At 33.5% G+C, this 26,671-nt stretch overlaps 1 protein-coding gene across 3 annotated transcripts in view; it reads right to left on the reverse strand.

The window, feature by feature from the left end:
* Positions 1 to 1,046: 1,046 nt before the first annotated feature.
* Positions 1,047 to 26,671, reverse strand: part of LOC145256222 (rRNA-processing protein FCF1 homolog) — a 106,326-nt gene continuing 80,701 nt past the window's right edge. For 2 of the 3 annotated variants that reach the window (XM_080114843.1, XM_080114841.1), the window contains exons 4-8: positions 24,112 to 24,260; positions 22,421 to 22,493; positions 16,134 to 16,221; positions 13,431 to 13,525; positions 7,944 to 8,054 (exon numbers count right to left, since the gene is read on the reverse strand). In XM_080114843.1, coding sequence (XP_079970969.1) covers positions 8,006 to 8,054; positions 13,431 to 13,525; positions 16,134 to 16,221; positions 22,421 to 22,493; positions 24,112 to 24,260 — 454 coding nt within the window. In that variant the 3' untranslated portion in view covers positions 7,944 to 8,005. Of the gene's footprint in view, positions 1,133 to 7,943; positions 8,055 to 13,430; positions 13,526 to 16,133; positions 16,222 to 22,420; positions 22,494 to 24,111; positions 24,261 to 26,671 lie in introns of those variants that run through there. The other variant, XM_080114842.1, reaches the window with a different exon arrangement.

The raw sequence follows: 26,671 nt of genomic DNA on the forward strand, positions 1-26,671 counted from the left end.
CCCTCCTTGAGGTTGAATATCAATCCTCAGTACCGGAAACCTAAAACTACATGTGAATTAATAAGGACTTCTACCCACCAATGGCTGATGGAACAAGAGTATATTCTCCCAGTGGATTTACTAAACGGTTCCGTTTGAAAATCCATGCAGATTCCGGAGTTAGACAGGAAGATACCCAAGTACAACAGAAATGTCCCCGAGTTCAACAAGATATATCTAAAGAAGGTCAGAGGTTACATCAACCCAAACAAATAACACTCAAGATAAGAACATTAGTCCGACGAATCCAAGTAATATGAACAAACAAAATGACGATACATATGCACAGCGTATTTATATGTGCTGATCTTTTATTCCCTCTCCATTTTTTTTTATCGTTGTTTTGTTCAGTGGCTTCTATAGAAATAAACTTCTTTTCATTAAAAAAAATAATAATACAAGAAGATTTTGTTGCAAGTTTTCATATATGGTTTTATTTTGGAGAGAATTTATTCTGGAGAGAGAGAGGCTTATGTTATCGTAGCTAGTTATTTAATTCTTAAACTTAACTTTCTAACTTAATGAAATGAATGGCACACACAGACAGACGTCAAAGTAATATTCGTCTTAGATTACAAGTTTTCTACATAATTGACGGCGTCTCATTGGCATAGTTTCCATGGAGAAACTAAATTAACCCTGCATTAGTCACCTGGGTATTCCAAACATGGTTAGTGCCATGGGATGTTTATACACCCCAATACAAAAATGTTTTTAGTGTTATTATTTTGTAAAATATAGTTATCTTGCTGGTTCAGGATATATCTGCAGTCATTGTTGAACGGTTTGAATCACTTGTATCTTGTTGATATTAATATAAAATAATACAATAAAATAAATTATAAAACTAAGGAAAAATTAAAAAAATACATTTAGATCACTTTTATTTTTAAATACTCAAAGGATATACCAGTTTGTGTTATTCTTTAATATCTATGATGAACACAAAATGTTTCCATAAATTGAAATAGCAAGAAAAAAAATGAAGTTCATTACACAAACATTACCTTTCAATCTGATTCACCTCCAAGGAAAACTAAGACACAACTGTGTCATACCATGTGTGCTATACCCTCACTGAGTCAGAAGAGTACTGGAAGGGAGGAAAAGAAATAAGTTACCAACTAGGAATTATGAGCACTTAAGCAAAATTGGGGTGACAAAACATCCCATGGGACTAACACAGGGTTAAAAATCTTTGTTTCTCAGCTTAAAAACATGACGTCATTCATCATCATTCAACTTGGTCTAAATTTTGACCCCTGCCTCAACTTTGTCACCCATCTTTCATTCAACCCTGACAATGATTCTGTTTTTACAAATCTGGATCATCATGCACTCAGTGTGATCCTCATCAAAATTCACGCTAGCTTAATTGCTATTGCCGTAGGGTTCCTAAAGTTTAACACTGTATTCATCACAAGCAATTTTCCAGGTTCTTTGCAACACATATTCAATATTTTCAATCGATGTTCCTCATTCTTAAGTCACATTTGGAATCTTGTTAGTTATAACATTTTTTTGTTTTTCCATGTTTAGTTTTTCTGATTTGTTTTTAGCTACTTTCCTTTCACACTCAAAGATTGATTACATAACATTGATTGAAAGGTTAATTAGTCGATTAAACTGTTAACAGTGCAAATGGGGCTTCATATTTGCATAAATATACAAGCTTAAATAGACTAACTGTTAATACATAAAATTGATGACGACATTTATATCAGACGCTCAATACAATGAATTATGAATTTCTGAACATAATTGCTCAAAAATCGAAAATTAAACAAAATACTGATAGAAACACACCCAATGTCACCAATCCTGTGAATTCTAGATTTCCATAAACAAGGTTTGTCACAGCGCGCAATCGCAGCTAAGGTAAATCACAGATTTGCAACTTTCTAAAGAACAATGAGAATTATGGAAAAGCAAAATCAACCGGTAACCATCAAAAATTTCTCCTGCATTGAGTAGAAGAATAAGACGGGTTGTTGTTGTGAAAGACATGGGACTTTCTTCCTAGTCAAATTAAGGCAAACACAAATGCTGATTGCAGTCCAGTAACCATCAGATGACACTTACGACAAAAAGGCATGGTAAATAAAAAGCGTAAACAAATTCCTAACCCACTTCCATGTCACAAAGTGGACCGCTTAAGGTTTGGTCATGAATACTCAACATGGGCCGTTGAGAAGTGGAAGAAAGTCCTGTTTTCTAATGAGAAAAAATTCAATCTAGACGGTCTTCCAACGATATTGGCATAAAGAAAACATGCCTCCCGAAATTTTCTCCACATGTCATAGTGGTAAAGGGTCCCAGATGGTACGGGGTGCCTATTCTTACAGAGGAACGATGGAGCTCCAGATGGTGCAGAGTTGTCAGACAGCGGCCGATTGTTAGCATGCTACAAAAAACATTGTTAATGAGGAGAGACAGATTTCGTGTGGGGATTGATGGTTATTCCAACAGGATAATGTTGCAATCCATGCTGCACAATCGACCTTGACCTTTCTGCAAGAAAATGGGGTCTATTTCTTGGGACATCCTGCATGCTCAGCAGACTTGAACCTAATTAAAAATATTTGGAGATGGATGACAAGAGATATTTATCAAAATAGTACACAACTTTCAACAAAAAGATGAACTTTGTGAAGCCATCTTCAGAAGCTGGAGCAACATCTCTCGCACATTAATGGAAACGCTTTTTTCTAGCATGCCCCAAAGAATTTTTGAAGTCATCAAAACCAGTGGAGGTAGAACTCATTAAATTTGGTTGTTGAATGTTTTCATACAATTTTCGTACAACTTCATAGAATTTATACTCCTGGTCTTATAATTTTGATCAAGTGCCTCATTTTATAAAAATGTAAATTTCTGAATTAAACGTTTGGAATTGGTAACCTTAAGTGAGAGGAGTTTAAAATTTATCCCTAAAAAAAAAAATGTTTTCTTTTAAAGATTTGCAAGTGATCTTAAATTTTTGATCAGGTATGTATTATGTTAAATTATTTTTTTTTAACTGTTTATTTTCTCATAAGGATCTAAAAAAAAAGGTGATTTTTTGATCAATTAATTTTTCATTAAATTTTTAAACTTATTAAACAAATAATTTTTGCATGAGATATTTTTAGTCTATTCTTTTAATGATAAATAAAATTTTCACAGTATTATTTACATATTTTTGGAGATATCTTTACTTTTCAATATCAGGTTCACTAAACTTAGCAAAAGTTTTGCTTCAATCATAACCTTTGGATAAGAGTTTTAATTTATTCATTTTTTTTCTTTTAACTAATTAAATTCCATTAAACTTTTTGAGCGTGTGTGTGTGTGTATAGAAATGTTCCAAGTTCATATTTTTTGTCAGAAAGTTTATTTTTGTATCATAATATAAAAAAAAGTATTTTGTCAACAAACAATTTCTATAAAACAATTGTAAACTGTTTATTTATTTATTTCCAAAATATTTTATTTTTTGAATCAACAAGTTTTATAACACTTGCAAAATTCATTAATTAATCAGTTTTTTGTACTTATGCAGAATACAGACCGTGCTGAAATAATGTTCTTTAGAAACTCAGATTGTTTCTAGAAGTTTGAATGAAAAAAATATTTCTGAACTAGTAATTTTGTATTTAAATAGTTTTCGTTTTAAAAATTATTTATTAATATTTTTTTTTTGTATTTATTGCAGACTATTATCCTCATCTTTTTTTAGTTGTTTCCCAACGTTTTGGTCAACTATTCCTCTGGCCTTCATCAGGTGGTAACCGCGACGAGATAGGAACTCTGAATCTCCTGCAATTACTGACATCCATAGTTGTTGTTGTCGTCTCACCATGTTTTGGGCAAGTAAACCTCTGGCCGGCTTTGGGTAGGATTGAAACCGCTAGCTTCAGACAATTCTCACCTGGAACTGTAGAGATTTAATGTCTCTATCAACTGCACCATTCATTCATTAAGAGTTCCTATCCCATCGCGGTTACCACCTGACGAAGGCCAGAGGAATAGTTGGCCAAGACGTTGTGTAACAACTAAGAAAGATGAAGATAATAGTCCGCAATAAATAAAAATAAATAATACTCATCTCAATGAATGTCAATTAAAATAATAAAAATCATTTATCGTTCCATTTGAATTTGTTTCCTAAATTCATAATTCAGTTTCTGCAGTATTTGATTGTCTCCTGCTCCAAACATAATTTTTTTTATGTACATAATCCTTGATTTTATCTTTTAATTTATATTGAATAAAGCTGAGTTTCAGTATAAATCGAATTGTGTTTCTTTTTCTTTTTAATGTGATTTTTAAAGTAAAAACAAATTTTAGTCTGTAAATTTTATGAAACAATGAAATGTTTATGTACAGAATGGTTACAGAAACAACACACAACTTTTCCTTTTGAATTAATTTTCTTTTCTTCTTTTTAATCAACATTGCAAAATTTTCAGTATAAATTGTGTTTCTTATTTTTCTCTTTTTCAATGCAAGTTTTAAAAGTTTTCTAATGCTTTTTGTAAAAAGTTCATCTATTATCGAGTCTGACTGTTCGACAGATCTTGTTTGTTTGAACTTCAGGCATGACATCATTTTTCGGTGGTCAGGCCTGCTTCTATTTACATCAGTGGTGGTAGAGTGTTATTAGGTATGACCATTGGTGGTTGAAAAGATTTCTTATAATCATTAAAGGAAAGGAGTTTTGTCTTAGTAGCATTAAATGTTACCCTCCATTTCTAACTCTATTTAACTCCAGACTGGACGTCATTGTTTTTTTTTAAGAATTCAGCCATTGCCTTAGATATGTGCATGTTCATTTTTCCAACACGTTGAGTTAAAAGAGTACATGGTATACATGGTATATCTAATTTACACGATCTTCAGAAGCAGATTTTAATAGTGCTCAACATAATTAATTTCTAACATAAAAGAATCACAGATTTTAATAGTGCTCAACATAATTAATTTCTAACATAAAAGAATCACAGATTTTAATAGTGCTCAACATAATTAATTTCTAACATAAAAGAATCACAGATTTTAATAGTGCTCAACATAATTAATTTCTAACATAAAAGAATCACAGATTTTAATAGTGCTCAACATAATTAATTTCTAACATAAAAGAAACAATTTTGTGTAGAAATTATAAGCATGTAAATGGCGGATGTTTTTCGGTGGTCAGGCCTGCTTCTATTTATATTGGTGGTGATAGAGAGTTATTAGCTATGACTGTTGGTGGTTGAAAAGATTCCTTCTAATCATTAAAGGAAAGGAGCTTTGTCTTAGTAGCATTAAATGTTACCCTCCAGTTTTGTGTAGAAATCATAAATAGCGGGCGTTGCAAGGATAGATGCTTGGTTAGAGGAAGTGGGGAGGGGGGGGGGGTCAGAATGCTGAAAATATCTCTGACCAGCAAGACCACCTAGGAGATATTCTCTTTGTTTATAAAATAAGTATCTCAGTGAATGGGAAATGTCCTGCTGGAATCACCTTTGTAGGAAAAACAATATCCAGGGTTATTTGCAGATAAGCACCAGATATAGAGACAGTCTTAGATGTTATCTTCAGTAGACAACTGGAGCAGCTAACCCCAGTATAAATGGCCACTCACATAAGGCCAGAACTAGCAGAGTGAAAAGATTCCAAGAGGATAGAAGGAGGCAGAGTCACCACCAACACCCAAAGAGGAAAAGAAGTGGGGGGTGAACTTTTGGAGAGGGGGCATTTGATTTTTGAAATAGCAACAAGGTAGTTTGTCTGCTGCCCCTTCTACAACCAATTTGGATCTCTTTTGGGCTCCCAGCCAAGAGACTTTTTTATTGGGATTTGTGTCAAGCAAAGATTCAGTGTTGCAAATCTGTCATTCACCTAAATAGACGGATACCATTTGTAAACTGAAAAAAATAATAAATATTTATTGCTTGTTTATAAACTGAATTTCTGGTTTTGCTTAAAAGGAAGTCTTTTCATTGCAGCACTAATTGGATCAACGCGTTAGCCCGTAATGTGTAAGATGATCACGGCAGGTGAATGCACACATGCATCTTGTCATGCATGAAAATCTTATTTTTAAAGTAAAAATTATTTTTATTTAAACAAAAATTTAATGTAAAATAATCTTAGTACTAGGGTCATTTTGAGGCAGTTAACCATTTTTTTTTTCTTTTTTTAAATCCATTGAGTTTTTTTTTGCGTATTTAAACAATTATGTGCATTTTTAAGAGGGTTTTTGTAGGAGGAGGCTTGTCATCTGGACTTTATGTTAGTGGTGGTAAAGCTCGTGGTAATTACGTGTAAACACCCAGAAAACTTGGCAGAAAGAATAAAAACAAAAGCATTATTTTAGAGTGAGTATTAGTTTTACAGAAAATTTAATGTAAACTAATCCACCATTTCCAGACTATTCTAGCATTTTAGAGAAGTTAATTTATTTTTCTTTAAGAAACAAATCACAAGGGAGTGCAATGTCTTTTTATTTGTATGATGGGGGGGGGGGGGCTTTCTATTTGGATTTTGGGTTAGTGATAGAGTTATGAAAGGGTTTTTATTTTAGAGCGAGTGCCATTTGGACTTAGGGTTGGTGGTAGGATTAAAGTGGATTGTTTTCGGGGTGGGACTTGTCACTCAGATTTACGGTTAATAGTACAATAGGTTCAAGGGAGGCACATTTAGGAAGTGGGGCTTGTCACTCGAACCTAGATTTAGTGGTAGCATAATTTTATATATATATAACTTTTCAAATTGAAAAAACTATCAATAAAACTGCTCTAAAAGACAAGAATGGCCAGAAAATGGGTGTTCATTATACATTAAATTTATATGGGAAAATGGTCCCCCTCTCTACTTTAAATTCTAAATGATTTTTGTTGTCATTTTTTTTTTTTTTTTACATGAAGTTTGTTTTTTGGGTATTCACACATAATCACCTAAAAGAGTTGAATCTATTTAGTTTTTTTTAATTGACAGCTATAAAGTCAGTTATTATCACAATTAAAGTTTGAAAATTAAATACAACTGAAAACCAATATTTGTTGACGGAAATTTTATAAAAGAATCACAAACTGCATTAATTTTTGAAAAAGTTGGGGTTTTTTTTTTTTTTTCAAAATAAGCATAATTCACAAAACTCATTGGTTTCAAACTAAGCTGCTGCTGTTGCTTAGGTTATAATTATTATTAAATCGTTTACCTTTGCTGAAAACGGGTCTATTTAAAAACATTGCATACAAAAAGAGAAAATACAAAATTATAATTTAAGACATAAAAATAATATCATTAATTTACTCATTACTTGAGGTACAAAAAATATTTAGAAAAAAATATGTTTGAAAAATGTTATGTTTAAGTTTTATTTTTAAGACAAAAACAAAAAACGAATTCATTTTGTACCCGACAATAAGTGAGATTGATCTTTTGTTCTAATTGTTTTCAAAATTTCATAGTGAAACAAAAAAAAAAATATCTGTTGCAAAATGGTTGTATCATAGCGTTAACAATTTATCACTTTCTTAAAAAGTGTACCTTATTATTATTTAAGTATGTGAAAGGATTTTTTTTTTTTTTTTTTTTTACAAAGGAATCACCACTTATCAAGGCCCGGAGGCTACTTGAGGATAAGGGTTTAATGGGACAATATCGTAGTAATCGTTAGTAATGGAAATTTGGTAAATTGGATTACTTAAAGGGATGGCTCATCAAGAACTATTCATTTTGGAATAAAATGGTGACGTTTTGAGGATTTAGAATATGCTTTGGTTTCTGAAATATGATTATTTTAGTTTGAACAGTTAAAAAATAATTATTAGGTTGGTGCAAAAATAAGGGTTTTTTTTACGTTCAACTTATACATAAAAAAAACAACATTATTTTTGCACCAACCTAATAAATAATGACAAAATAGAAAGTATTTTTCATTTTTTTAAAAATAAGCTTTTATTTACAAAGGAAGGAAATCCATGAACGGATTTTACACTTTAGGAGCTCCGAAAGCATCTGGCATTCGTTCGATAGAATATCTGGAAAAAAAAATAGAAAATGGAAAAAATAAATTATCAAGACAAGAAAATTGGGATTCACAATTCATATGAAAATTGATTGCATCACACTTATTTTTAATTGGAAAATTTAATTCAAGAATCACACCCATATTATTTAATAATAAAAATAAATATGTCCCATAGAACATAAGGGGCAACTCCATATATATATATATATATATATATATATATATATGAATAACAAAAAGAGCTTATCGCTCTTTAAAAACTCACAAAGGTAGCAGAAAAAAATAAAAGTGTTTCAAAGTAGTTAATATCACCAAAAAATGCCAACAACAAATCTTATATATATAATTTTTTTTAGATTGTTATTATTTAGAGGTAAGGTAACTAGTGAAGTATAACAAGGCTAATATAAGAATGCTCAATAGCGAAGTAGAGCAAGGTATATTTATTTGTTTTTACATAAGCAGTAATTTATTGCTATGCAGTCATGAGCATGTTTCAGTCAGCTAGTTTTTAGAAACTAGAGACCTCTTCAAGCGGTCTTGCCTACACGAAAGCAGAAGAGGTCTCTTGTTTCTAAAAACTAGCTGACCAAAACATGCTCATGACTGTGTAGCAATATATTACTGTTTTTATCCTAAAGTATAAAAACAAATATATACACACACACACTTCAACTAAATTTTACACATATTCAGGAGACTATGCATTTACAAAAATATCTTTTTGATTGTTGTTGCAACAGTATTTATTTAGCCTGGTCAGGTTCAGTTAGCTTAGTTCCTGGTGCACCATGTTCCAAAACAATTCACAGAGAGATTTTGAAATCGATACTCAGAAGGCTTCCTAAATCTTCCTCTCAATTAGAGAAAGACTCGTTCTGAGTTGGGTTTTTTTATTTTTGTTTTTTGCATTGCTATATATTTTTTCTGATTGATAATTTTCTGATAAATCCATGGAAGAAAGATCTGAGATTGACGTACAAATATTGGTTGTTTTGTGAATGAAACGGATCTGAAAGTTTTTTCTTTTTTAAATGATTAGTAAGGTGAGTAAAATTTTGGTCTTTTGAATGTAGCAAAAAGTTTTACATATATATATATAGATAGATAGATAGATAGATAGTGTATGAAAAGTTTTATATATATAGATAGATAGATAGATAGATAGTGTATGAAAAGTTTTAAGCATCATGTATAAGAAACATTGATGCACGGTGGAACCTAAGATTTTTTGGAAGTTGAACCTTTTGCAAGTATCCCTGTTAAGTTTAAGGATTGTAATATGCTTTTTATATTTTTTGCAGATTTTTGAATAAGCAATGGTCAAGGAATCAGTGAAAAGTGGAGAAAACTAAAATTTATGCAATCATAAATACCTTCATTTAAAAAAACATGGCTGCCTCAGAAATTCATGAAAACATGTTTAGCACATTAGTAGAGCGCCCCTTCATATGCGACAGCCACATGTTGGGTCAGAGAATTCAAGTGTGGCAGAGACAGTGTTGAAGATGATCCAAGGTCAGGATGACCACCCCAACAGCAACAAGGAAAACCTTCATTTTGAGCTGCGGGTAGTCATCCAAAGTTGGCAAATATCATAGCAAAGAGCCTTGAGATATACACTGAGTGAGCAGATAAAATCTTGAACCAAAAATGGGATTCTCAAAGCGTTCTGCAAAGCGGGTCCCTCGTCTTTTGACATCGGAACAGAAATGCACCAGGTACAGTGTGTCCAAGAGCAATCTTAAACTGTTTAAAACTGATAAAAATGATTTTCTTGCCCAATTCATTGCTATCTATGAAAGCTGGATTCAGCATTATCAATTGGAAATAAAAAAGCAATCAAAGCAGTGGAAGCATACATCATCTTTGGCCTTAAAAAGCTGAAAGGTCATTTCTTGAGTCATGACCTCCTTCTGGGATTCCTAGTCATACTAATTGAATACCTTCAGATGGGTCACACAGTCACTGGACAGCTGAAGCAAGAAAAAGAATATCTAAGAAAAAAAAAAAAAGTCAGGAATGCTCACAAGATGAATTTTCTTCCACAAAATATAATGCACCAGACTCCACTCAGCAGTTACCATGGCAACAATTCACCATTGTGGATTCAAATTTGTTTCACCCATTTATCTTATACGTCAGACCTGACTCCTTCTAACTTGCATCTTTTGCCTCCAAATGAAAAAAGGCTTGGCTGGCCGCCATTTTGCTAGTATATATATATATATATATATATATATATGCATGCACACAAATTTAAACATGTGCACAAACCTAGTTAAATATACATAGGGATGGATTGCAATTTTGTTATGCTTATGTTTAATGCCTGGTCAATGAAAAACAAGCCACACCCAAGGCAACGTATTCCTCGTGGTTAGATAGTAAAAGTAAAGAGAAAACAAAAACATATCACCTCATTTTTCTCATCGCAAGATGTCCAAACTATAAAAATGGATTCTTTTTGATCAACTCGCAGTTCTCCTCAACGAGTTTTACCCTTAAAACTGATCCAGCCTTGATCAGATAACGTCATGCAAAACTGTAAAAATTCAAATCAATTTTTAAAAAAATCAAAGAAATAACAAAAATTAAATTAAACCAAATATAGTCCACATAACCCAACCTTACATCTAGCAGCTGTGTTTCAAAATTCATAATGATCAGTTAATTAGTCTAGAAAAATATGTAAACATGCACATATCAAATCTTATGTGAATAGAAATGATTTCATAAGGGGAAACAACTCTGAATTTGCAACATTAACTTTTTGTCAAGGTTAATTTTTTTTTTTTTTTTAAATCAAACGTTTTTAATATAAAGGAAACTTATAGAAGTCAACAGAATGCAGAGGTGTAACAGACCAACACAAACTAAAGCAGATTAAGACATGTAATGGTAGAAATCGGTTATGCAAATTCACTGTTATGAATACAGTATATATTCTATGAACTTCTATGAATTTCTTTTATATACTAGACATACTAGACAATGCTTCAAGCAAACTACATTAATTTTCTTTTGTTTTTAATTCACTTTGATTCACCCCCCCCCCCCAACAAAAAAAGACACATTGCCATAGAGATGGAAAGAGCTACTGAGAATTAGAGACCATGTCTGCAGGGACACTAAGTAGGGAGTTGAGCAGCAAGATGTTTGTTGATATTACATTTAAATTTCTGCATGTTAATACAGTCAAGGAACAGGAGGGAATTACAAAGGCTAGCAGTTCAAGGGAAGAAACTATTAAAGTACAAAGATTTCTGGCATCTTATGGAACTCTACAGCCAAGGAGTTTGATAGATACTGCTTGTCGGTTTGGTCGGGGGTAGTTACATTGAGGGGGCATCAGCGCTACAAGTTCATTGAAGCACATCCCATTAAAGTACTTGTAAAACAAACAAAGATGGTTGATAGTCGGGGGGGGGGGTCTTTTTTTTTTTTTTTTTTTTTTAACTGTCTAAGAGGAAGACTAGCAGTTGATTCTTCAGCCAAAAGATAGCAACAGTATTTCATGCTTGGACGAATGATGGCTTTGATATAGGGGCAGGTGTAAGAAGTTTTCTAGCATGATAGGGAGCACACACCTTCTTTGTAGAAGCCTTGGCAATGTCTTTTGTGTTTGTTCCAATTCATGTTACTCAAGAATGTTAAACCGAGGAATCTGAAGGATGAACTCTCAGATAGGATGCTAGCATTTTTAGTTTGAAATATTTTGTGACCTTTACATTTGATTTTTACAGAAAGATTGATAAAAAATATACTTCAAAAAGAATAGAATTTTCAAAAAAGGTTTCTACTTTGACAATTTTAAATATAGTAAAATTTGATTTAATTTTGAATTTCATAAACCAGTGGCGGATTTGATGGACAGCAAATATTTTCAATATATTGAAGGTAAGAGGAAAGTTCCTTTGCTTCGTCCATGGAAAGGAAGTTGGGATCAATTCTATTTTTCTGCGATACTTGTAAGCATTGGTAACACAAAAAATGCAGGTTGAGATGTAACTAATAACCAGTTTGTGCCCAAGTGTAAAACTATCCTCGTCCTTCGACAATCGATGACACCCACCTCCCATACTTGTGTACCATGGTTTTCTGTTTCTCCTCATCTCTTTTTGTTCTCGTTCTGGCCATGTTGTCTTGGCGATTGCTGAGGATGTGAATACTGGTTTACAAGTATATAAAAATAAAAAAACAAGTAAGGCAAAACCCAAACACTGATACATCATGTATAAATCCCTTGTACCCTGGATGTGTGCGATAACGTCAGCGTGGAAAAAAGGACTCATAAACATTATCTGTCGATAGCTGTCACTTGAAGCATTACTGTTGATCAGTTGATCAGCTCATATTATCATTTCCTTGCCTCTACCATGATTTGCTACGGTCTGCCAGAGCCACAATCTCAACTGTCGCAAACAACTCTGACTACTTTAACTCCCAATCACCTCTACCTTCTCTTGTGAATCATTTCTTTCCATTGTCTTCGGTCACGGCTCTTTCTACTTTCGACAACCCTTCCCTTCCAGGTGAATCACGACTCAATGCTCCTAGGGGCTCCTGCTCTGTAGTATCACACAGAAGTGGAAAATACCGGAGATGGACAACTCAGATGTGGAGAACGTATACTTAGATGGCAAAGTTCAGTGGTGATACCATCCAGGCAGGTGCTAATGCCATTGCAAGAGTGAAGAGTGATTGGAGAAAGTTCAGCAAAATTCTATCATTACTAACCAGAAAGAGTATTATCCCCCCCCCCCCGACCAAGATAAGAGTCTATCAGGCATGTGTGCACAGTGTGATGATGTACGGAAGTAAAATCTGATAAGTAAGGGTGGAGGACATGTGTGGCATGAAAAGAAAAGTTACGAGAATGATACAATGAATGTGTAATACAAGTCTTAAAGATAAGCGCTTAGGCTTGATTATCTTGAAGATTAAATCTGAATAGCATAGAGAGATGTACGCAAAAAAGGAGATTTTGTTGATTTGGTCATATTGAAAGAATGAATGACAGCCTTTGGGTTTGTAGGAGAGTTCAGGTAGCAGCATCAGTGTTCAGGAGAAAGACCAAGGAACACATGCAAGCAAGCAAGCCAACGGCATTCATCTTAAGCAGGTTGAACCGGCTTCTCCCAAAAGAGGAAGTGCCTAGTGAATATCAAATTCACAAGTGGTCTGCACTCGCATGCATATCCCAGTTACGGGAGATGACAACAAAAACCTGGAAGGATAGATTTTAGAGGAAGTGGGATAAATTAAAACCTGACCAGACATAGGTTAGTTTGGAAGCTAATTTCTAAAAGCCATCCAACACATGCCAGCGTGTAAAACAGACGTTAAATTGAATATGCTGATGATGAAGGCAGCAAATACTTACCCTTTATTCCGAAGGAACATAATGGGGACACCAGGAATCTTGCGAATGCGTCGTTTAAGGTCCTTATCACAGGTGCCAACGATGTAACATTTATGCTGAGGAAAAAAAAGAAAGTCTTGAAATCTTATCAAAATAAGCATACAGTATTTTACTAAATTCAAATTAATCAACGTTTGTTGCCCTAAGGCTTTTTCTCCGATATATTTTAATCACAAAATACATGTTAAAATATTCCTCAGTTTAAGGACAGTTATATTTCTTTTAAAAATTTATTTTAATTGTCCTAATTAGCTGTAATTTGCAATTAACTCACTAAGGGACCCATCTCTTACTAGGCTTCTCTCTATCATTCTCATCCTCTTGCACTATATCTGTTGTTTGATCACTAGAGCTATGACAACAGCATATTCTTTTCATTGTTTTGACTCTCGAGTATATATATCCAACACAGACACCATTAATCAACCGAGAACTACATCACTCTACATAAAAATACAAGATATCAAAGGATATATACCTGAGAATCAAAACAATGAAAAGAATATGCTGTTGTCATAGCCCTATTGATCACTGTGATACTATGGATGTAGTCCCTTCCCAGAGCCAGGACCCAGAGGAACGTTAGGAAGTGGTTCAAAACAAAAGTTATGAAAATCTAAAAAAAGCCATGAGCCAGAACAATGATCAGAAATGATTCACCAAGGTGAACAAAGGCAGTAGGATGAATAGTAAGCTGGGAGTGGCTGACAGGGCAAATACAGAAATAGTCAAATCAATCAATCAGATGTGCCGCTGACTAAGATAAAAGAACCAACATAAGATTTCCGATCCCAAGTCAATATAATCAGAAGTTTTTAGTTAGATTTGCGACAGTTTTGAGTTTACAAGAGTTGAACATATCTCCAATGGCTGCATCCTTAAATGTAAAAGAATCAACATCATTATTCCCAACATGATGCTAGCATTCTACTGATCTTCAAGTTTCAAAATAATTACAATTAGAGGTCATCTCTTTCCTATTTTACATAACTACAATACCAGGTTTTCATCAGAATTCTATATATAAATAAAAATCTGTATGAATCCATGATGAAATGAAAATATCATATTCCTAAAATCACATAAATTGATCACGCAGTCTTATTTTTAAATGGAAAAATCAAATTTTATGAGCATCAGAGAAGCAACTTTCTATTTTGGAAAAAAAATCTAAAAAAAAAATAAATAAATAAATAAAAATAGGGAGGATGATTCCACAATAATACTACAAATTCCCATAAATCGCTTAAAAATGATTTTCTTTATAAAAATAAAACTACCTACAGGTACATACATCATAGATTTTTTTTTTACTTTTTAAGATTTTAAGATAGGGTGCATTTTGGTCAAGAACAATATTTCTGAAATTCTTTTTATTTTCTGGGTTTTTTAATTTTTTTTTATTTTTATAAATATTTATAAAAATGCAGATTTTAAGAACATTTTATTTTGATGCATCTAAACCTGTATTCTTGTATGGCTCCATCACACTGCCAATCACAAAACATCCAAATGACACCTCAGATGAAAATAGATTCATCTAGAGCAGTAGTTCTCAACCTTTCAACATGGCAGCACACTGTTGATTTCTTTTTTAATTTTCACGGCACCCATCACAAAAATATATTTTACTCATAAAACCTTGTTGCAATAAAATAAAATAAAGATTACGTAAGGAGGATTTTTATTCACATAAATCAATATCTTCTGTATTGAAATTGAATCTGAATTATTCAGCTCCAATGCTGATTCCCCAAACTTTGAAAAATTCCTGATATTCCAAATCGTTCCATCATTAATGTAAACCATAAAAAGAAAGATTACCAATCAGTATGTGCAAAATGTTTAGATTCCAGAAATTTGGTGAATTTAAATTGAGTGGTGTCATCATGATTAAGAAATCAAATTAAATGGCTTCAAATTATTTCTTTGCGGCACATCAGTAATCATTCCACAACATGATCTAAAGAATAAATAAGAAAAAAAAAATGTATTTTAAAGACTACTAACTCTTACCATTGCCTCGTTTGCTTTAAAGATATTTTAAGAGTTACATCCCTTGTATTAATAAACCGATTTTAATGGATGTGCGTCACACAGCGGTTTCAATTAATGTCCTCATTATAAAATGAAATTCTTTCAGTTGTAAATATATTAAATATTATTGTTGATCTATACCTAAGATTTTATAATCAAATTCACTTCCATATATTTGTTGTATGTTTCACAACATCATTTCAATAACTGACACAGTCACATTAGACATGATGCTGGCTGCAGAGCAGAGACAATATGGTAGTGTTAGTTACCTGGCAAATGAAAATCCAGGTGTATTCATCTGAAAACGTTATCTTCTGGTCGTCTTTGCCTCTCTATATTGCAAAAATATTTTAGGTGAAAAACCACAAATCCACGTAGTAAGAATAACACGTGCAACCACCATTCCTTTGTGTGTTCTGGGTTAAACCTTCCCTGACTTCATATGCAATTACTGAAATTTACAGCTTTTGGTGCTGAGGGTAAAAGTCTGAAAATTAATGAGGATTTCTTGCAGACTAGACAATCTTGAGGTTGGATCGTCATGGACTTTGGACAGAAGTCTGATTTATTCAACAACAACAACAACAAGTAGCAGTACGACAACACCAGATGAGTCCAACTTACCTGTGTAACATGTTGTACGAGGCAGTCATCAGCATAGGTTCCTTTATGAAGACATGCAAGGCGTTCAAATCGAGAATCTTTTATCACTCTGGAAAAAAAAAAAAAACATTTTTACATTAATTAAATTTTTTTAATTTTCTCATCACTAAAATGGTTTAAACTTTTTATCCCATTAAAAATGAGCCAAATGTAGAGTCCGTTAAGTTATGTGTGCTTTATGCAAAATTGATGCCTGAATACGGTTAAATTTGCACTCAATTTTGCATTAAATACTAATCCCTAACTGTCTATTGAACAAACGCAATAATATTTAGTTCGCTGTACCTCATGATAACAAAGGTCCACACAAAATTTCAGTCTGATTGATCCAGTAGTTTCTAAGAAAAAGTGGAAAAAAAACAGACTAAGAGAAATATAATAGTAAAAGCAATAAAATAAAAAATAAAATAAAAAAATTTAAAAAAAAAAAGGAAATGTTGCTACAGGCAGAATTTTATAAACATAGGGTTTACACAATTTAGAAGCTCAGAAAAGTGATTTTTAGTTCCCACTAGTGAATATGGTCTTTTTTTTTTTTTTTTAAGACCGGAAGGAAAATTAATCCTATTTCAGCAACATCTGTATTTTTTCAAATATATGTATAATTAGTCAATGAATTTTTTTGTAGATATCTATGCTATAATTAGTCATAAAGATTGGAACGTCTTTCAAATATTATACCTGCACTCTGATGTATATTAGCAACACCGACGTCTCAATTTTCAGTATACTGTAAAAATCTAGAGCGAGAGTTTTATCTATTATTCAATCAAAAATATTTTTGGTAAGTAGTCCTTACAACCAACTCGTATTTTTATATATAGTATAAACAAAAGCTTTACCTAAGCTCAAGTAAACAGGGATGTCAAAAAAATATGGAGATGTATTTCTCAACCTCTGCCTCTTCAATTTTCCAACATTCAGGATTTTCACCACATAATCACCTCAAACAAAATTCTCATTTCAGGGGTAAGGAGTAGTGAACGTGTTAATTTTTTTCAAACTGATATATCGGCTGATATGTTTTAACTTAATTGTTGCTTTGAAATTTGTTAAATTCTATTAAAATTATGATTATTAATACACTTGGTGGTCTTTCTCTTGCTAACAGCCATGTTCTTTTTTTCTTGATTCCTTGAACCAAACATGTTTTTAATGTTTCAAACTTTTATCACATAAAAAAATTTTCACACTCAGAATTGGAGTATTTGACTAGCAATTTTCTCTGGAGCCATCTTAGAGCATGTCCAAGCCAGCCTGGACATTGTTTGCAGAATATTGATCATACAAGATGTTGGTTAATGCAGTCTGACTTCTTGGTAGGTAGTTTGATTGCTCCATTTGATCCCTGAAAATTTTTTAAGGCACTTGGTATCAAGTACGTCTAATTTCCTCCCTCGGTTGATTTTGATATGCCAAGAATCACTTCCATATAACAGTGTTAGAAAATCTTAATTTAGATTTGAGCACGATTTTTTTTTGTTTTTCCAAATCCTGCAAAGCTGATTAAATGCTACTGAGGTTTTTCCTATCAGCAACTTATAGTTCATATTGCCTATCTTGTTTATGGATCTTCTTAAGCAGGTGAAGTTGTCAACTGCAGTTATTTTTTGTTTTGGTTGATAAAGACGTAGGTGGCTGGTGTACCCTAGAAAGCACGTTTTGATTTTCTTGGCACTAGTGATGAGATAATTCCAATATTTTTCCTGATTCCAATACAATTACTGATTCTGATTCTTTATAAATTCTTTTTAAATATTTTAACTATAAAGTTGTTATAATAATAACTTCATAGTTAAAATAATTATTGATTACCATAAAAACGTAAATGTGCATATATTTTCTTAAATGTAAAAACACACTTGGGGGGGGGTGATCTATAGATTTAACTTTACTGATGTTTAAAATCAATAAATATTTTTTACTACTACTACTACTACTACTAGCAGTGAAAGATCAAATTAAAAAAAAAAGATAATTAAAGGAATCATTTCTGGCATCGGAAAATAGGCACAAATTTTTCCAATTCCAATTAATCGTCCCAAAACTACTTAGCACCGATATGGAAACCAATGCTCTTTTACTAAGCTAATATTTTGTTTGATACATGATAAATAGTACTTTTAGCTCTTTAGATTAAGCTATTGCGGAAGGAAAAAGAAAAGAAATCTTCTATTATATAGAGGAAAGTTGTGTGTGTGTGTTTGTATGTCTGCTAAAAACTTCTGTCAGCCACATTTGACCAGGTCGAAACTGGTACTATCTGAAAGAGCAATACCCCAGATGCATAATATGTGAATATTAGAAAAAAAAAAGATTAATTCTGTGGTGGTCAACTGGACATCTTTTTGGAAGGGGGGATGGGGGGGGGTCCGGTTTTCGCATCACTGCTTTCGCAAGTCATGCACACGTAATTAACTAAAACTATGTTTAAAAGGCTTATTTTGCAACGTCATGACATCATAAGTACTCGTGGTCGTGTGGGCAAACGCGTTTGTCTGTCACTTTTTGCCTTCTTCCTCTCTTTCACATTTCATGTTCAAGCTCAGTCACCGCGGTTCGTTTTTCTTTTTTTTTTTTTTCGGTCACACAGGCACTACTCCCTGCTATTTTGATTAAAAGAAAAGTTGTTTTGATTTGTTTTTTTTTTTGGGGGGGGGGGGTCAGCGCATGGGCAACAAAAAGTGCTTAATATTCATAGAATAGCTTCTTCTCTTTGTATCCCTTCTCCCAAAATATCTGGTGGGGAGGCTGTCATGTACTTCTTTTTTGGGCGATTACATTTTCGTGTTTTTATCTGTTCTTTTATTTTTGAAATTGTTGTGCGAGTATCTATGAAAGTGCTCAATATCCTTAGTATAGCAGGTGTGTCCAAATGGAACTTAATGTCGACCCGGGAAACGCCGGGTATCTATGCTAGTACAAAATAAAGCAGATACATTCGGATGGAAAATAGAGAGAAAGCAGGAAGAGACACTGACATACAGAGGGGAAAAAAAAGGAGAAGAGCAGAGAGAGGAGATTGTCTTCTGTCAGGTTTCTTAGATATATAATCAAGGTTACGGTCAACACTGTTAATATAGAGATACAAGCTATGAAAAAAACTAAAAAAAACAAGCCGCGTGTGTGGTCCCCCTCTGGTGCTGCATGTGAGATGACGCCACAAAAAATAGTGAAGAAATGGTGAATGTGAGAAGTGTGAAGGGCCAACGTTGCATTCACATTCTCAACAAGTTTCAGAAAAATCTAATGGATGGAGCAAAAATTATGAGGTAAAATGTGTCATTTTTTTGCAATTTTGGAGCATTTGTGACCCCTTTTGAGCTCCTGGGAATGCCGAATCCCAGTGAAAATGGACAAATGTGCAGTTTCACACCTTAAGACATGTATATTTGAAGTCAGCACCATGGAAAACCACTGTATAAACATACATATCAAGTTTTTGAGTAATATGAAAAAAAAGCTCAAAAAGGCATGTTTTTAGCCCTAAAAGTCCCAGAGAGATGCGAACAAGAATTTTGCCAGGGTCACCCATACTGGATTTATTTTTAGAACAATGGGCTCCACATTTTAGCCAAGTTTCAGGAAAATCTAATGGATGGATCAAATGCTATCGGGCAAAAAGTGTCATTTTTTACCTCTTTTTGAGTCCCTGGGAACGCAACAGGATTTTTGCAAAAAATTTTTTACTATGCACATCTATTTAATGGAATACAATTTGTGGCAAAATTTCAGGAAAAACTAATGGACTGTTATCTGGCAATCGTCCGGAATAATGGACGCATCCACGGATGCCACTGAAAACATAGGTCTCTCTCCGATAAATCGAGGGAACAAAAAAACAATATATACTAGCAAATATCAGATCGGTGCAAAAGATTTTTTCAAGTTTGTAGAAGGAACAGTTTAAACCATTGTAATTTATTTTATGAATATTGTTATTAATTTATAATTCTTTCTTTCAGATTATAAAAGCATCATTCATATTTTTCTGCAATATTCTCAACCGTGTTGACCTGAAAACGACCTTCTTTAGTCAAAACAAAGGAAGTCATCTTCCATCATGATAATGCTTATCCTCACACAGCACTACTGACTGAAGATCTCCTAAGAGAATTTGGTTGGGAAATTTTGCCTCATCCTGCATGTTCTCCTGGTCTAGCTCCCTTAGATTATCACTTATTTCAAAGATTACAAAACCATTTAGATGGCCTTAAGTTAACATAACAAGGAGATTGAAGATGAATTAGATTCATAGTCCACATCAAAACCTAAAGAACTTTACAATCGAGACATTTATAAGCTTGTTGACAAATCAAATCAATTATTTTTTTGTATTATTTAGACTATTATTCTCATCTTGGTTATTTTTTTTTAAACATTTCAGCCGATGTAACCTCCGGCCATCTTCAGGTGCATTCACACTGGATGTTATTGGTGAATAGTGAAAAAATGTTTGGTTTATTTGCTTTCCCAACGAACACACCCGTTAGAAATTTAAAACAAAGATTGTTATTATTACGAATAAAGATTTTCAAAAAACAATTTTTCATTTTCAAGAAATTTTAAGTAGCAAAAACTTTTGCACCAACCTAATATATGCTTAATCGGGTCTCATATTTTGGCTAGACTGGTAGATCCACTGATAATATTAAGGGGCATTTTTAAAATTATATAATATTTATATAAATTATTTAAAAACTATATGTTGACACTCTCTGTATATATTTACATATATTTTATTTACTTTTTAATAAACAAAGTACATTGTCACAACGATAACAAGCCTATCATTTTAGTCAAAATATGGCCTCATCAAGTGACCTATACTTCCGGCTGCATTGAAAGCTAGATAATAGATTTAAAGTTTGGCTTCCAATGTAGCCAGAAATATAGGTCACCCGTAGAGGCCATATTTTTACTGAAACAATAACTCTGTTAGCGTCATGACAAAATGTAATTTGTTTAGTAAAAAGTAAATAATATATCTTGCTCTCTTTACTGAATACTGTCATTAACATCGTTATATTCATTGGTTTTTACTCTTGATTACCTATAACCTGGAACTCTATTTATATATAGATATGTTTTGAAACATGATGTAAATCATAAATTTATGAAATCACATCAAAGTTATGATTATTTTGCTGCAGTAATCTATAATACAGATCTCACCTATCTGCTTAAATGTATGTATGTATGTATGTTTGTATGTCTGCCTAAAACTTTTGACAGAGGCAACGGATTTTCACAAGATCGGTATCATTTTGAAGCTCAATCCTTCAAATGACAAATATCGAAAAATTGGCGAAAAAAAATTAATTCCTTCACCCTCAACGAGGCACTTTTCTACAGGGAGAGGTTATTTTTTTCGGCGATATTTTCGAAAGTCATTGCCTCTTTTCGACTGTCTAGCCTTAATTTAAACCTATGTCACTTCCAGTTTGGTGATGGGTGCAACAGCTAATGCGTCACTTTTTTTTTTTTTTTTTCACTTTCTTTTCCTCCTTCACAGTACGGGTTCGAGCCTGCCTGCTACCAATTATTTTTTTTTTGCGCTCACAATTTTACTTCTTTTTTTTTTTTTGCTCAACCAACATTCTTACACACACCTCCAGTTTCTTTTCTGCCTTCGCATCACAGGTTCGAGCCCTGCCTGCCTGCCTGCCTGCCTGCCTACTAAAACTTTTTTTTTTTTTGCTCAACACACACCTACAAACACCCTGGCAACGCCAGGCATCCAGGCTAGTCTATAATATAAATCTCACCTGTCTATTTAAATGTATGTATATATGTATGTCTGCCTAAAACTTTCGACAGAGGCGACAGATTTTTACGAGATTTGTATCATTTTGAAGCACGACCCTTCGGACGACAAATATCGAAAAATTGGCTAAAAACATTAATTCCTTAACCTTCAATAGGGCACTTTTCTACAGGGAGGGGTCGCTTTTTTCGTCGATATTTTCGAAAGTCATCCCCTCTCTAGTGTTTTATTAGAAAATCTAAATAGCTTACTTCGTAGAACATCAGACTGAAGATCTTCAGGTTTCAAACTCCGGTCATGACATCTGCTTTATTTGTTGAGAGTTTATTATTTGGTATTAATGCAATATTTTTCATTTCTAAGAGAAGTTATTTCGAAATCAAAATGATTATTATATCAACAAAAGTTGTGACTGATGGACAGACACAGAGAAAATGCTCCTTATATTCCGAGTGATTATTGAAAATAAAAAAAGACTCACTTGAGTGACACTCTGTATTTGACGCCTAATTTTTCCAACTCTCCCATGACACAGTCGGTCACATATGGAATACCTGGATGATTGAACGAAAAAAAAAAAGGAAGAAAAGAAATATATTTAGCAAGAGACAAAATGAAGACAAAAACTGCAAAGAGGAAGGAGTGAAAAATTAAAGAGAAAAAGGCTGTTCTGTAGAGTTTGGAGAATTATAGATTACAGCACCAGAATTTTTTGCAAAGGGGACGTTTTTCCTTGTTCACCATTTTGTTCCAAGTGCATGTGCGTCTTTTGCTGATGGAGGTTTACTCATCAAGCATGAGCGAAATACTTATGCCTTTCCCTTAGAGTTTCATCATTTATGTTCAGTAACTCACCACTTTACATGTATTATCTTGCCACCACACTTTGCGTCTTAGTCTTCTGGTTTCTCCGTGCTGGCAGCAGAGAGAGCACACCTTTTGCTTCTTTGAAGTAAGGTTATTTCTAGCATTACTAGTACAAAAGCATTGAGAATACACACAGAATAAAAAATCATGTCATCTATAACATAAATCTCACCTGTCTGTTTAAATGTATGTATGTATAACTGCCTAAAACTTTCAACAGAGGCGACGGATTTTCACAAGATTGGTGCTCGATCCTTCAGACGACAAATATTGAAAAATTGGCTAAAAACATTTATTCCTTCACCCTCAACTGGGTACTTTTCTACAAGGAGGAGGTCATTTTTTTTCGCCGATATTTTCAAAAGTCATCCCCTCTTTTCAATCGACTAGCCTTAATTTAAATTTTTGCCACTTCTGGTTTGGCGATGAACGCAATGGCAAAGATGTCAGGTTTTTTCTTCTTTTTCACATTCTTTTCCTCCTTCGCGGGGTCCTGGATATGACCTTAAACTATATCCGATGGTGAGGCCCCAGCTTGCAGGCCTTAGGGAGTGTGGAGCCGCACTTTAATTGCCATTGCTCCTAGGTCCACTCTGACCCGGAGTGGTAGCACCTGTTAGGGTTAAATAGAATACAACTTAAAAAAACAAATATACTATATTAAAAAAATCGCTCTTCAAAATCACCAGATTCGGCATTAAATAACCTGAAAAGGGTTGATATGCCGTAAAACAAAACAACCAACCAACCTCCTTCGCGGTATGAGTTTGAGTCTGCCTGTCTACTTTTTTTTTTTTGCTCAACACACATTTCCAAACATCCGGGCAATGCTGGACACCCAAGCTAGTTCACTTCTAATTCTTGCAATCTAGCACCTACTCCACCCTGTGTTCCCATGACATCATCATAGTAACAAAATACCAGATAACCTCAATAGCTTTACCATCCAGATATACTTTCTCCACATTTCTGTTCTCATTCATCTCCAATGTCTTGCATACAAACTGGTTATCCTCTCGCAACCGACAAATAACACTGCTGCATTTCTTATGTACTCCATCCTTTCAGAAAAAAAAAAAAATGGACTTATTTTTGGTTTGTAAATTTCAACATTTGTTCCAACAGTCAAATCACAGGCAAATTGCGTACACACAGACAAGACCAACACAAAAACCAACAGAAGTGACATGTACATACAAAGTAAACAGAAATTGTTAAGTATAAATAAAATACCAGGAAATTAAGATAACAGGGTATAAATCTCCATCCTCTAGTAGTCGAATTGATATCTTGATAGCAACTTACATTTTGCATACAAACAGTCCATCAAACCAGTAATGATGTCAACTTTATTTTTGACGGAGAAGTGGATAAAATTGGTATCCAGAAGAATCCGGTATGGAGGTCCAAGCTGTGTGTTGTATGTGAAGAACAAAGCAGACGATGTTTGTGGTCTGGAATGAGAGAATTTGAAAATATATATTTGAAATATAAAAGAAAAAAACAAATAATTTTGACTTTGTTTCTGAATTTTGGAGATGAGAATTCATAAATTCTATGATTATTTCTTCGGGTGTATCTTGTTTGAATGCTGGAATCTTTCTTTCGAACTTGGAAATCAGCACAGCATTTTGAACAGTACGTTTTATTTAATCAACAATGCTAGCATGCTCTCGTTCCATCTACCCCGACTGGGTAGAAGTCCTAAGCAATTTGCAATTGCATTTTAAGTGTCACTTGCACTGAAGATTGAACTTTCAACCTCCAAAAGAGTGTAACATAACTGAATTTTACTAAGTACTTTATCCACTATGCCAGGTCCTTGAACACCTGAAGAAGATGAGAGGCTATATCAACCGAAACATTGTGAAAAGCTTTTCTCCTTTAATAATTACAAGAAGCCTTCTGAACCACTGATAACCAAGGCTAATGATACACTACCTGAAAGCTCTTAACATTCACAGGGAACATGGATTGGAACAAATATATTAAGAGCATTGCCAAGGCAGCTGCGAAGAAGGTGGGCTCTCTTTACTGTGTTAGAGAGTTACTTACACCTAAGAATATCTTGAACTTCTACAAGGTCACCATCTGCCCATGTATGGAATATCGATGCCACATTTGAGTTGGTGCATCTGCTACAAGCCTTTCTTTCCTAGACAGGGTTCAAGAAAGAATCGTCAACCTGGCAGGTTCTGCTCTGTCAAGCAAACTCCAACCTCTGTCCCACTGATGAAATGTTGCATCCTTGTGCCTATTTGACAAGTATTTTAAAAAAGGTGCTTTGATCAACTCCAAGCCCTTGTACACCTCGATAAGCAGCAAAATCTCACCCCTATACAGTAGTGATCCCTAGATGCTGAAAAGCCTTTAAATCTAATAGTTTCTTTCTTGACTGTACTGACATGCAGAAGTTCAAGTGTAATATGAAAAGACATTGTGCTGCTCAACTCCCTACATAGTGTCCCTGCAAATTATGTCCCAAATAGTAGCCCCTACTGTGTCTTGTTTGGGGTGAAAGAGTAATTTAAAAAAAAAAAATTTTTTAATAAATTTTAAAAAATTAAAAAAAAAAAAAACATTTTAAGATCTTCAAAGTAATTAGAATTTTCAACAATCACATGTCATCTTTAAGAATTAAAATCTGCACAAATATCATCATCATCGTATACACAAATATCATCATCATATATATATATATATATATATACTAGCAAAAGTACCTGTCATTGACTGGGTTCAAAAACAGCCTACAGAAAATGGACTCTGATTTATGAAAGTGTGATAGGTTATGAAAAGGAAGAGATAGCTTCGAATTTGGGGGTATCAAAACCAAAGCAAAATATGATGAAAGTAAAAATAAAATAGATAAACCTCATAATTTATTATACCATACCTGTTCACACTGAAACACTTATCACAATATTCTATGGATCTATATTAAAAAACCTTGTTAAACTTTGTTTGACACATTTCCATTCTATGGAGGTCAGGCGCGAACGAACACCCCATAATTTTATTATACCATATTTCTTCAAACTGAAACATAATTATCAAAGTATACTTACGCAGATAGATATGAAAAGTCTTTATTAAAGTTTGTGCCTATTTCCATTCTATGGAGGCCAGGCGCAAACGCAGACCCCACAATTTTATTATACCATTCCTATTTAAGTTAAAACATACTTATCAAAGTATTCTTATGTACATCTATATCAAAAACACTTGTAAACGTTTTTTTTTTTTTAAATTTTTAAACTTTTTATTTCCATACTTTGTGGACCCGGCGCAAACCCCACAATTTTAATGAACCACCGTTCTGCCCGATCAAACATACCCATTCCTTCGTCTCGATACATCTTCTATCATTATATGTAATCAGTTTTTTAAAATAGTCAACCATATAGGAGCCTATTCATGACCAGACACACACACAGACATTCAGCTTTATATTATAGATATATTTCACCTGTCTATTCAAATGTATCTATGATTACATGTCTGCCTAAAACTTTCGACAGAGGTCACAGATTTTCACAAGATCAGTGTCATTTTGAAGCTCGATCCTTCAGACGACAAATATCGAAAAATTAGCTAAAAACATTAATTTCTTCACCCTTGACTGGGCACTTTTCTACAAGGAGTAGTCGCTTTTTTAGACTATATTTTCGAAAGTCGTCTCCTCACTAGCCTTAATTTAAACCTACGTCACTTCCGGTTTTGTGATGTCTGCAACAGCAAAGACATCACTTTTTTTTTTTACAGTCTTTTCCTACTTTGCAGTACGGGTTCGATCTTGCTTGCCTACTACCACTTTTTTTTTTTCTTGCTCAACACACACCTCCAAGAACCCAGGCTAGTATAT

Source organism: Euprymna scolopes, chromosome 32 (assembly GCF_053919585.1).
Source record: "Euprymna scolopes isolate OS-2025 chromosome 32, ASM5391958v1, whole genome shotgun sequence".
NCBI lineage: Eukaryota > Metazoa > Mollusca > Cephalopoda > Sepiida > Sepiolidae > Euprymna > Euprymna scolopes.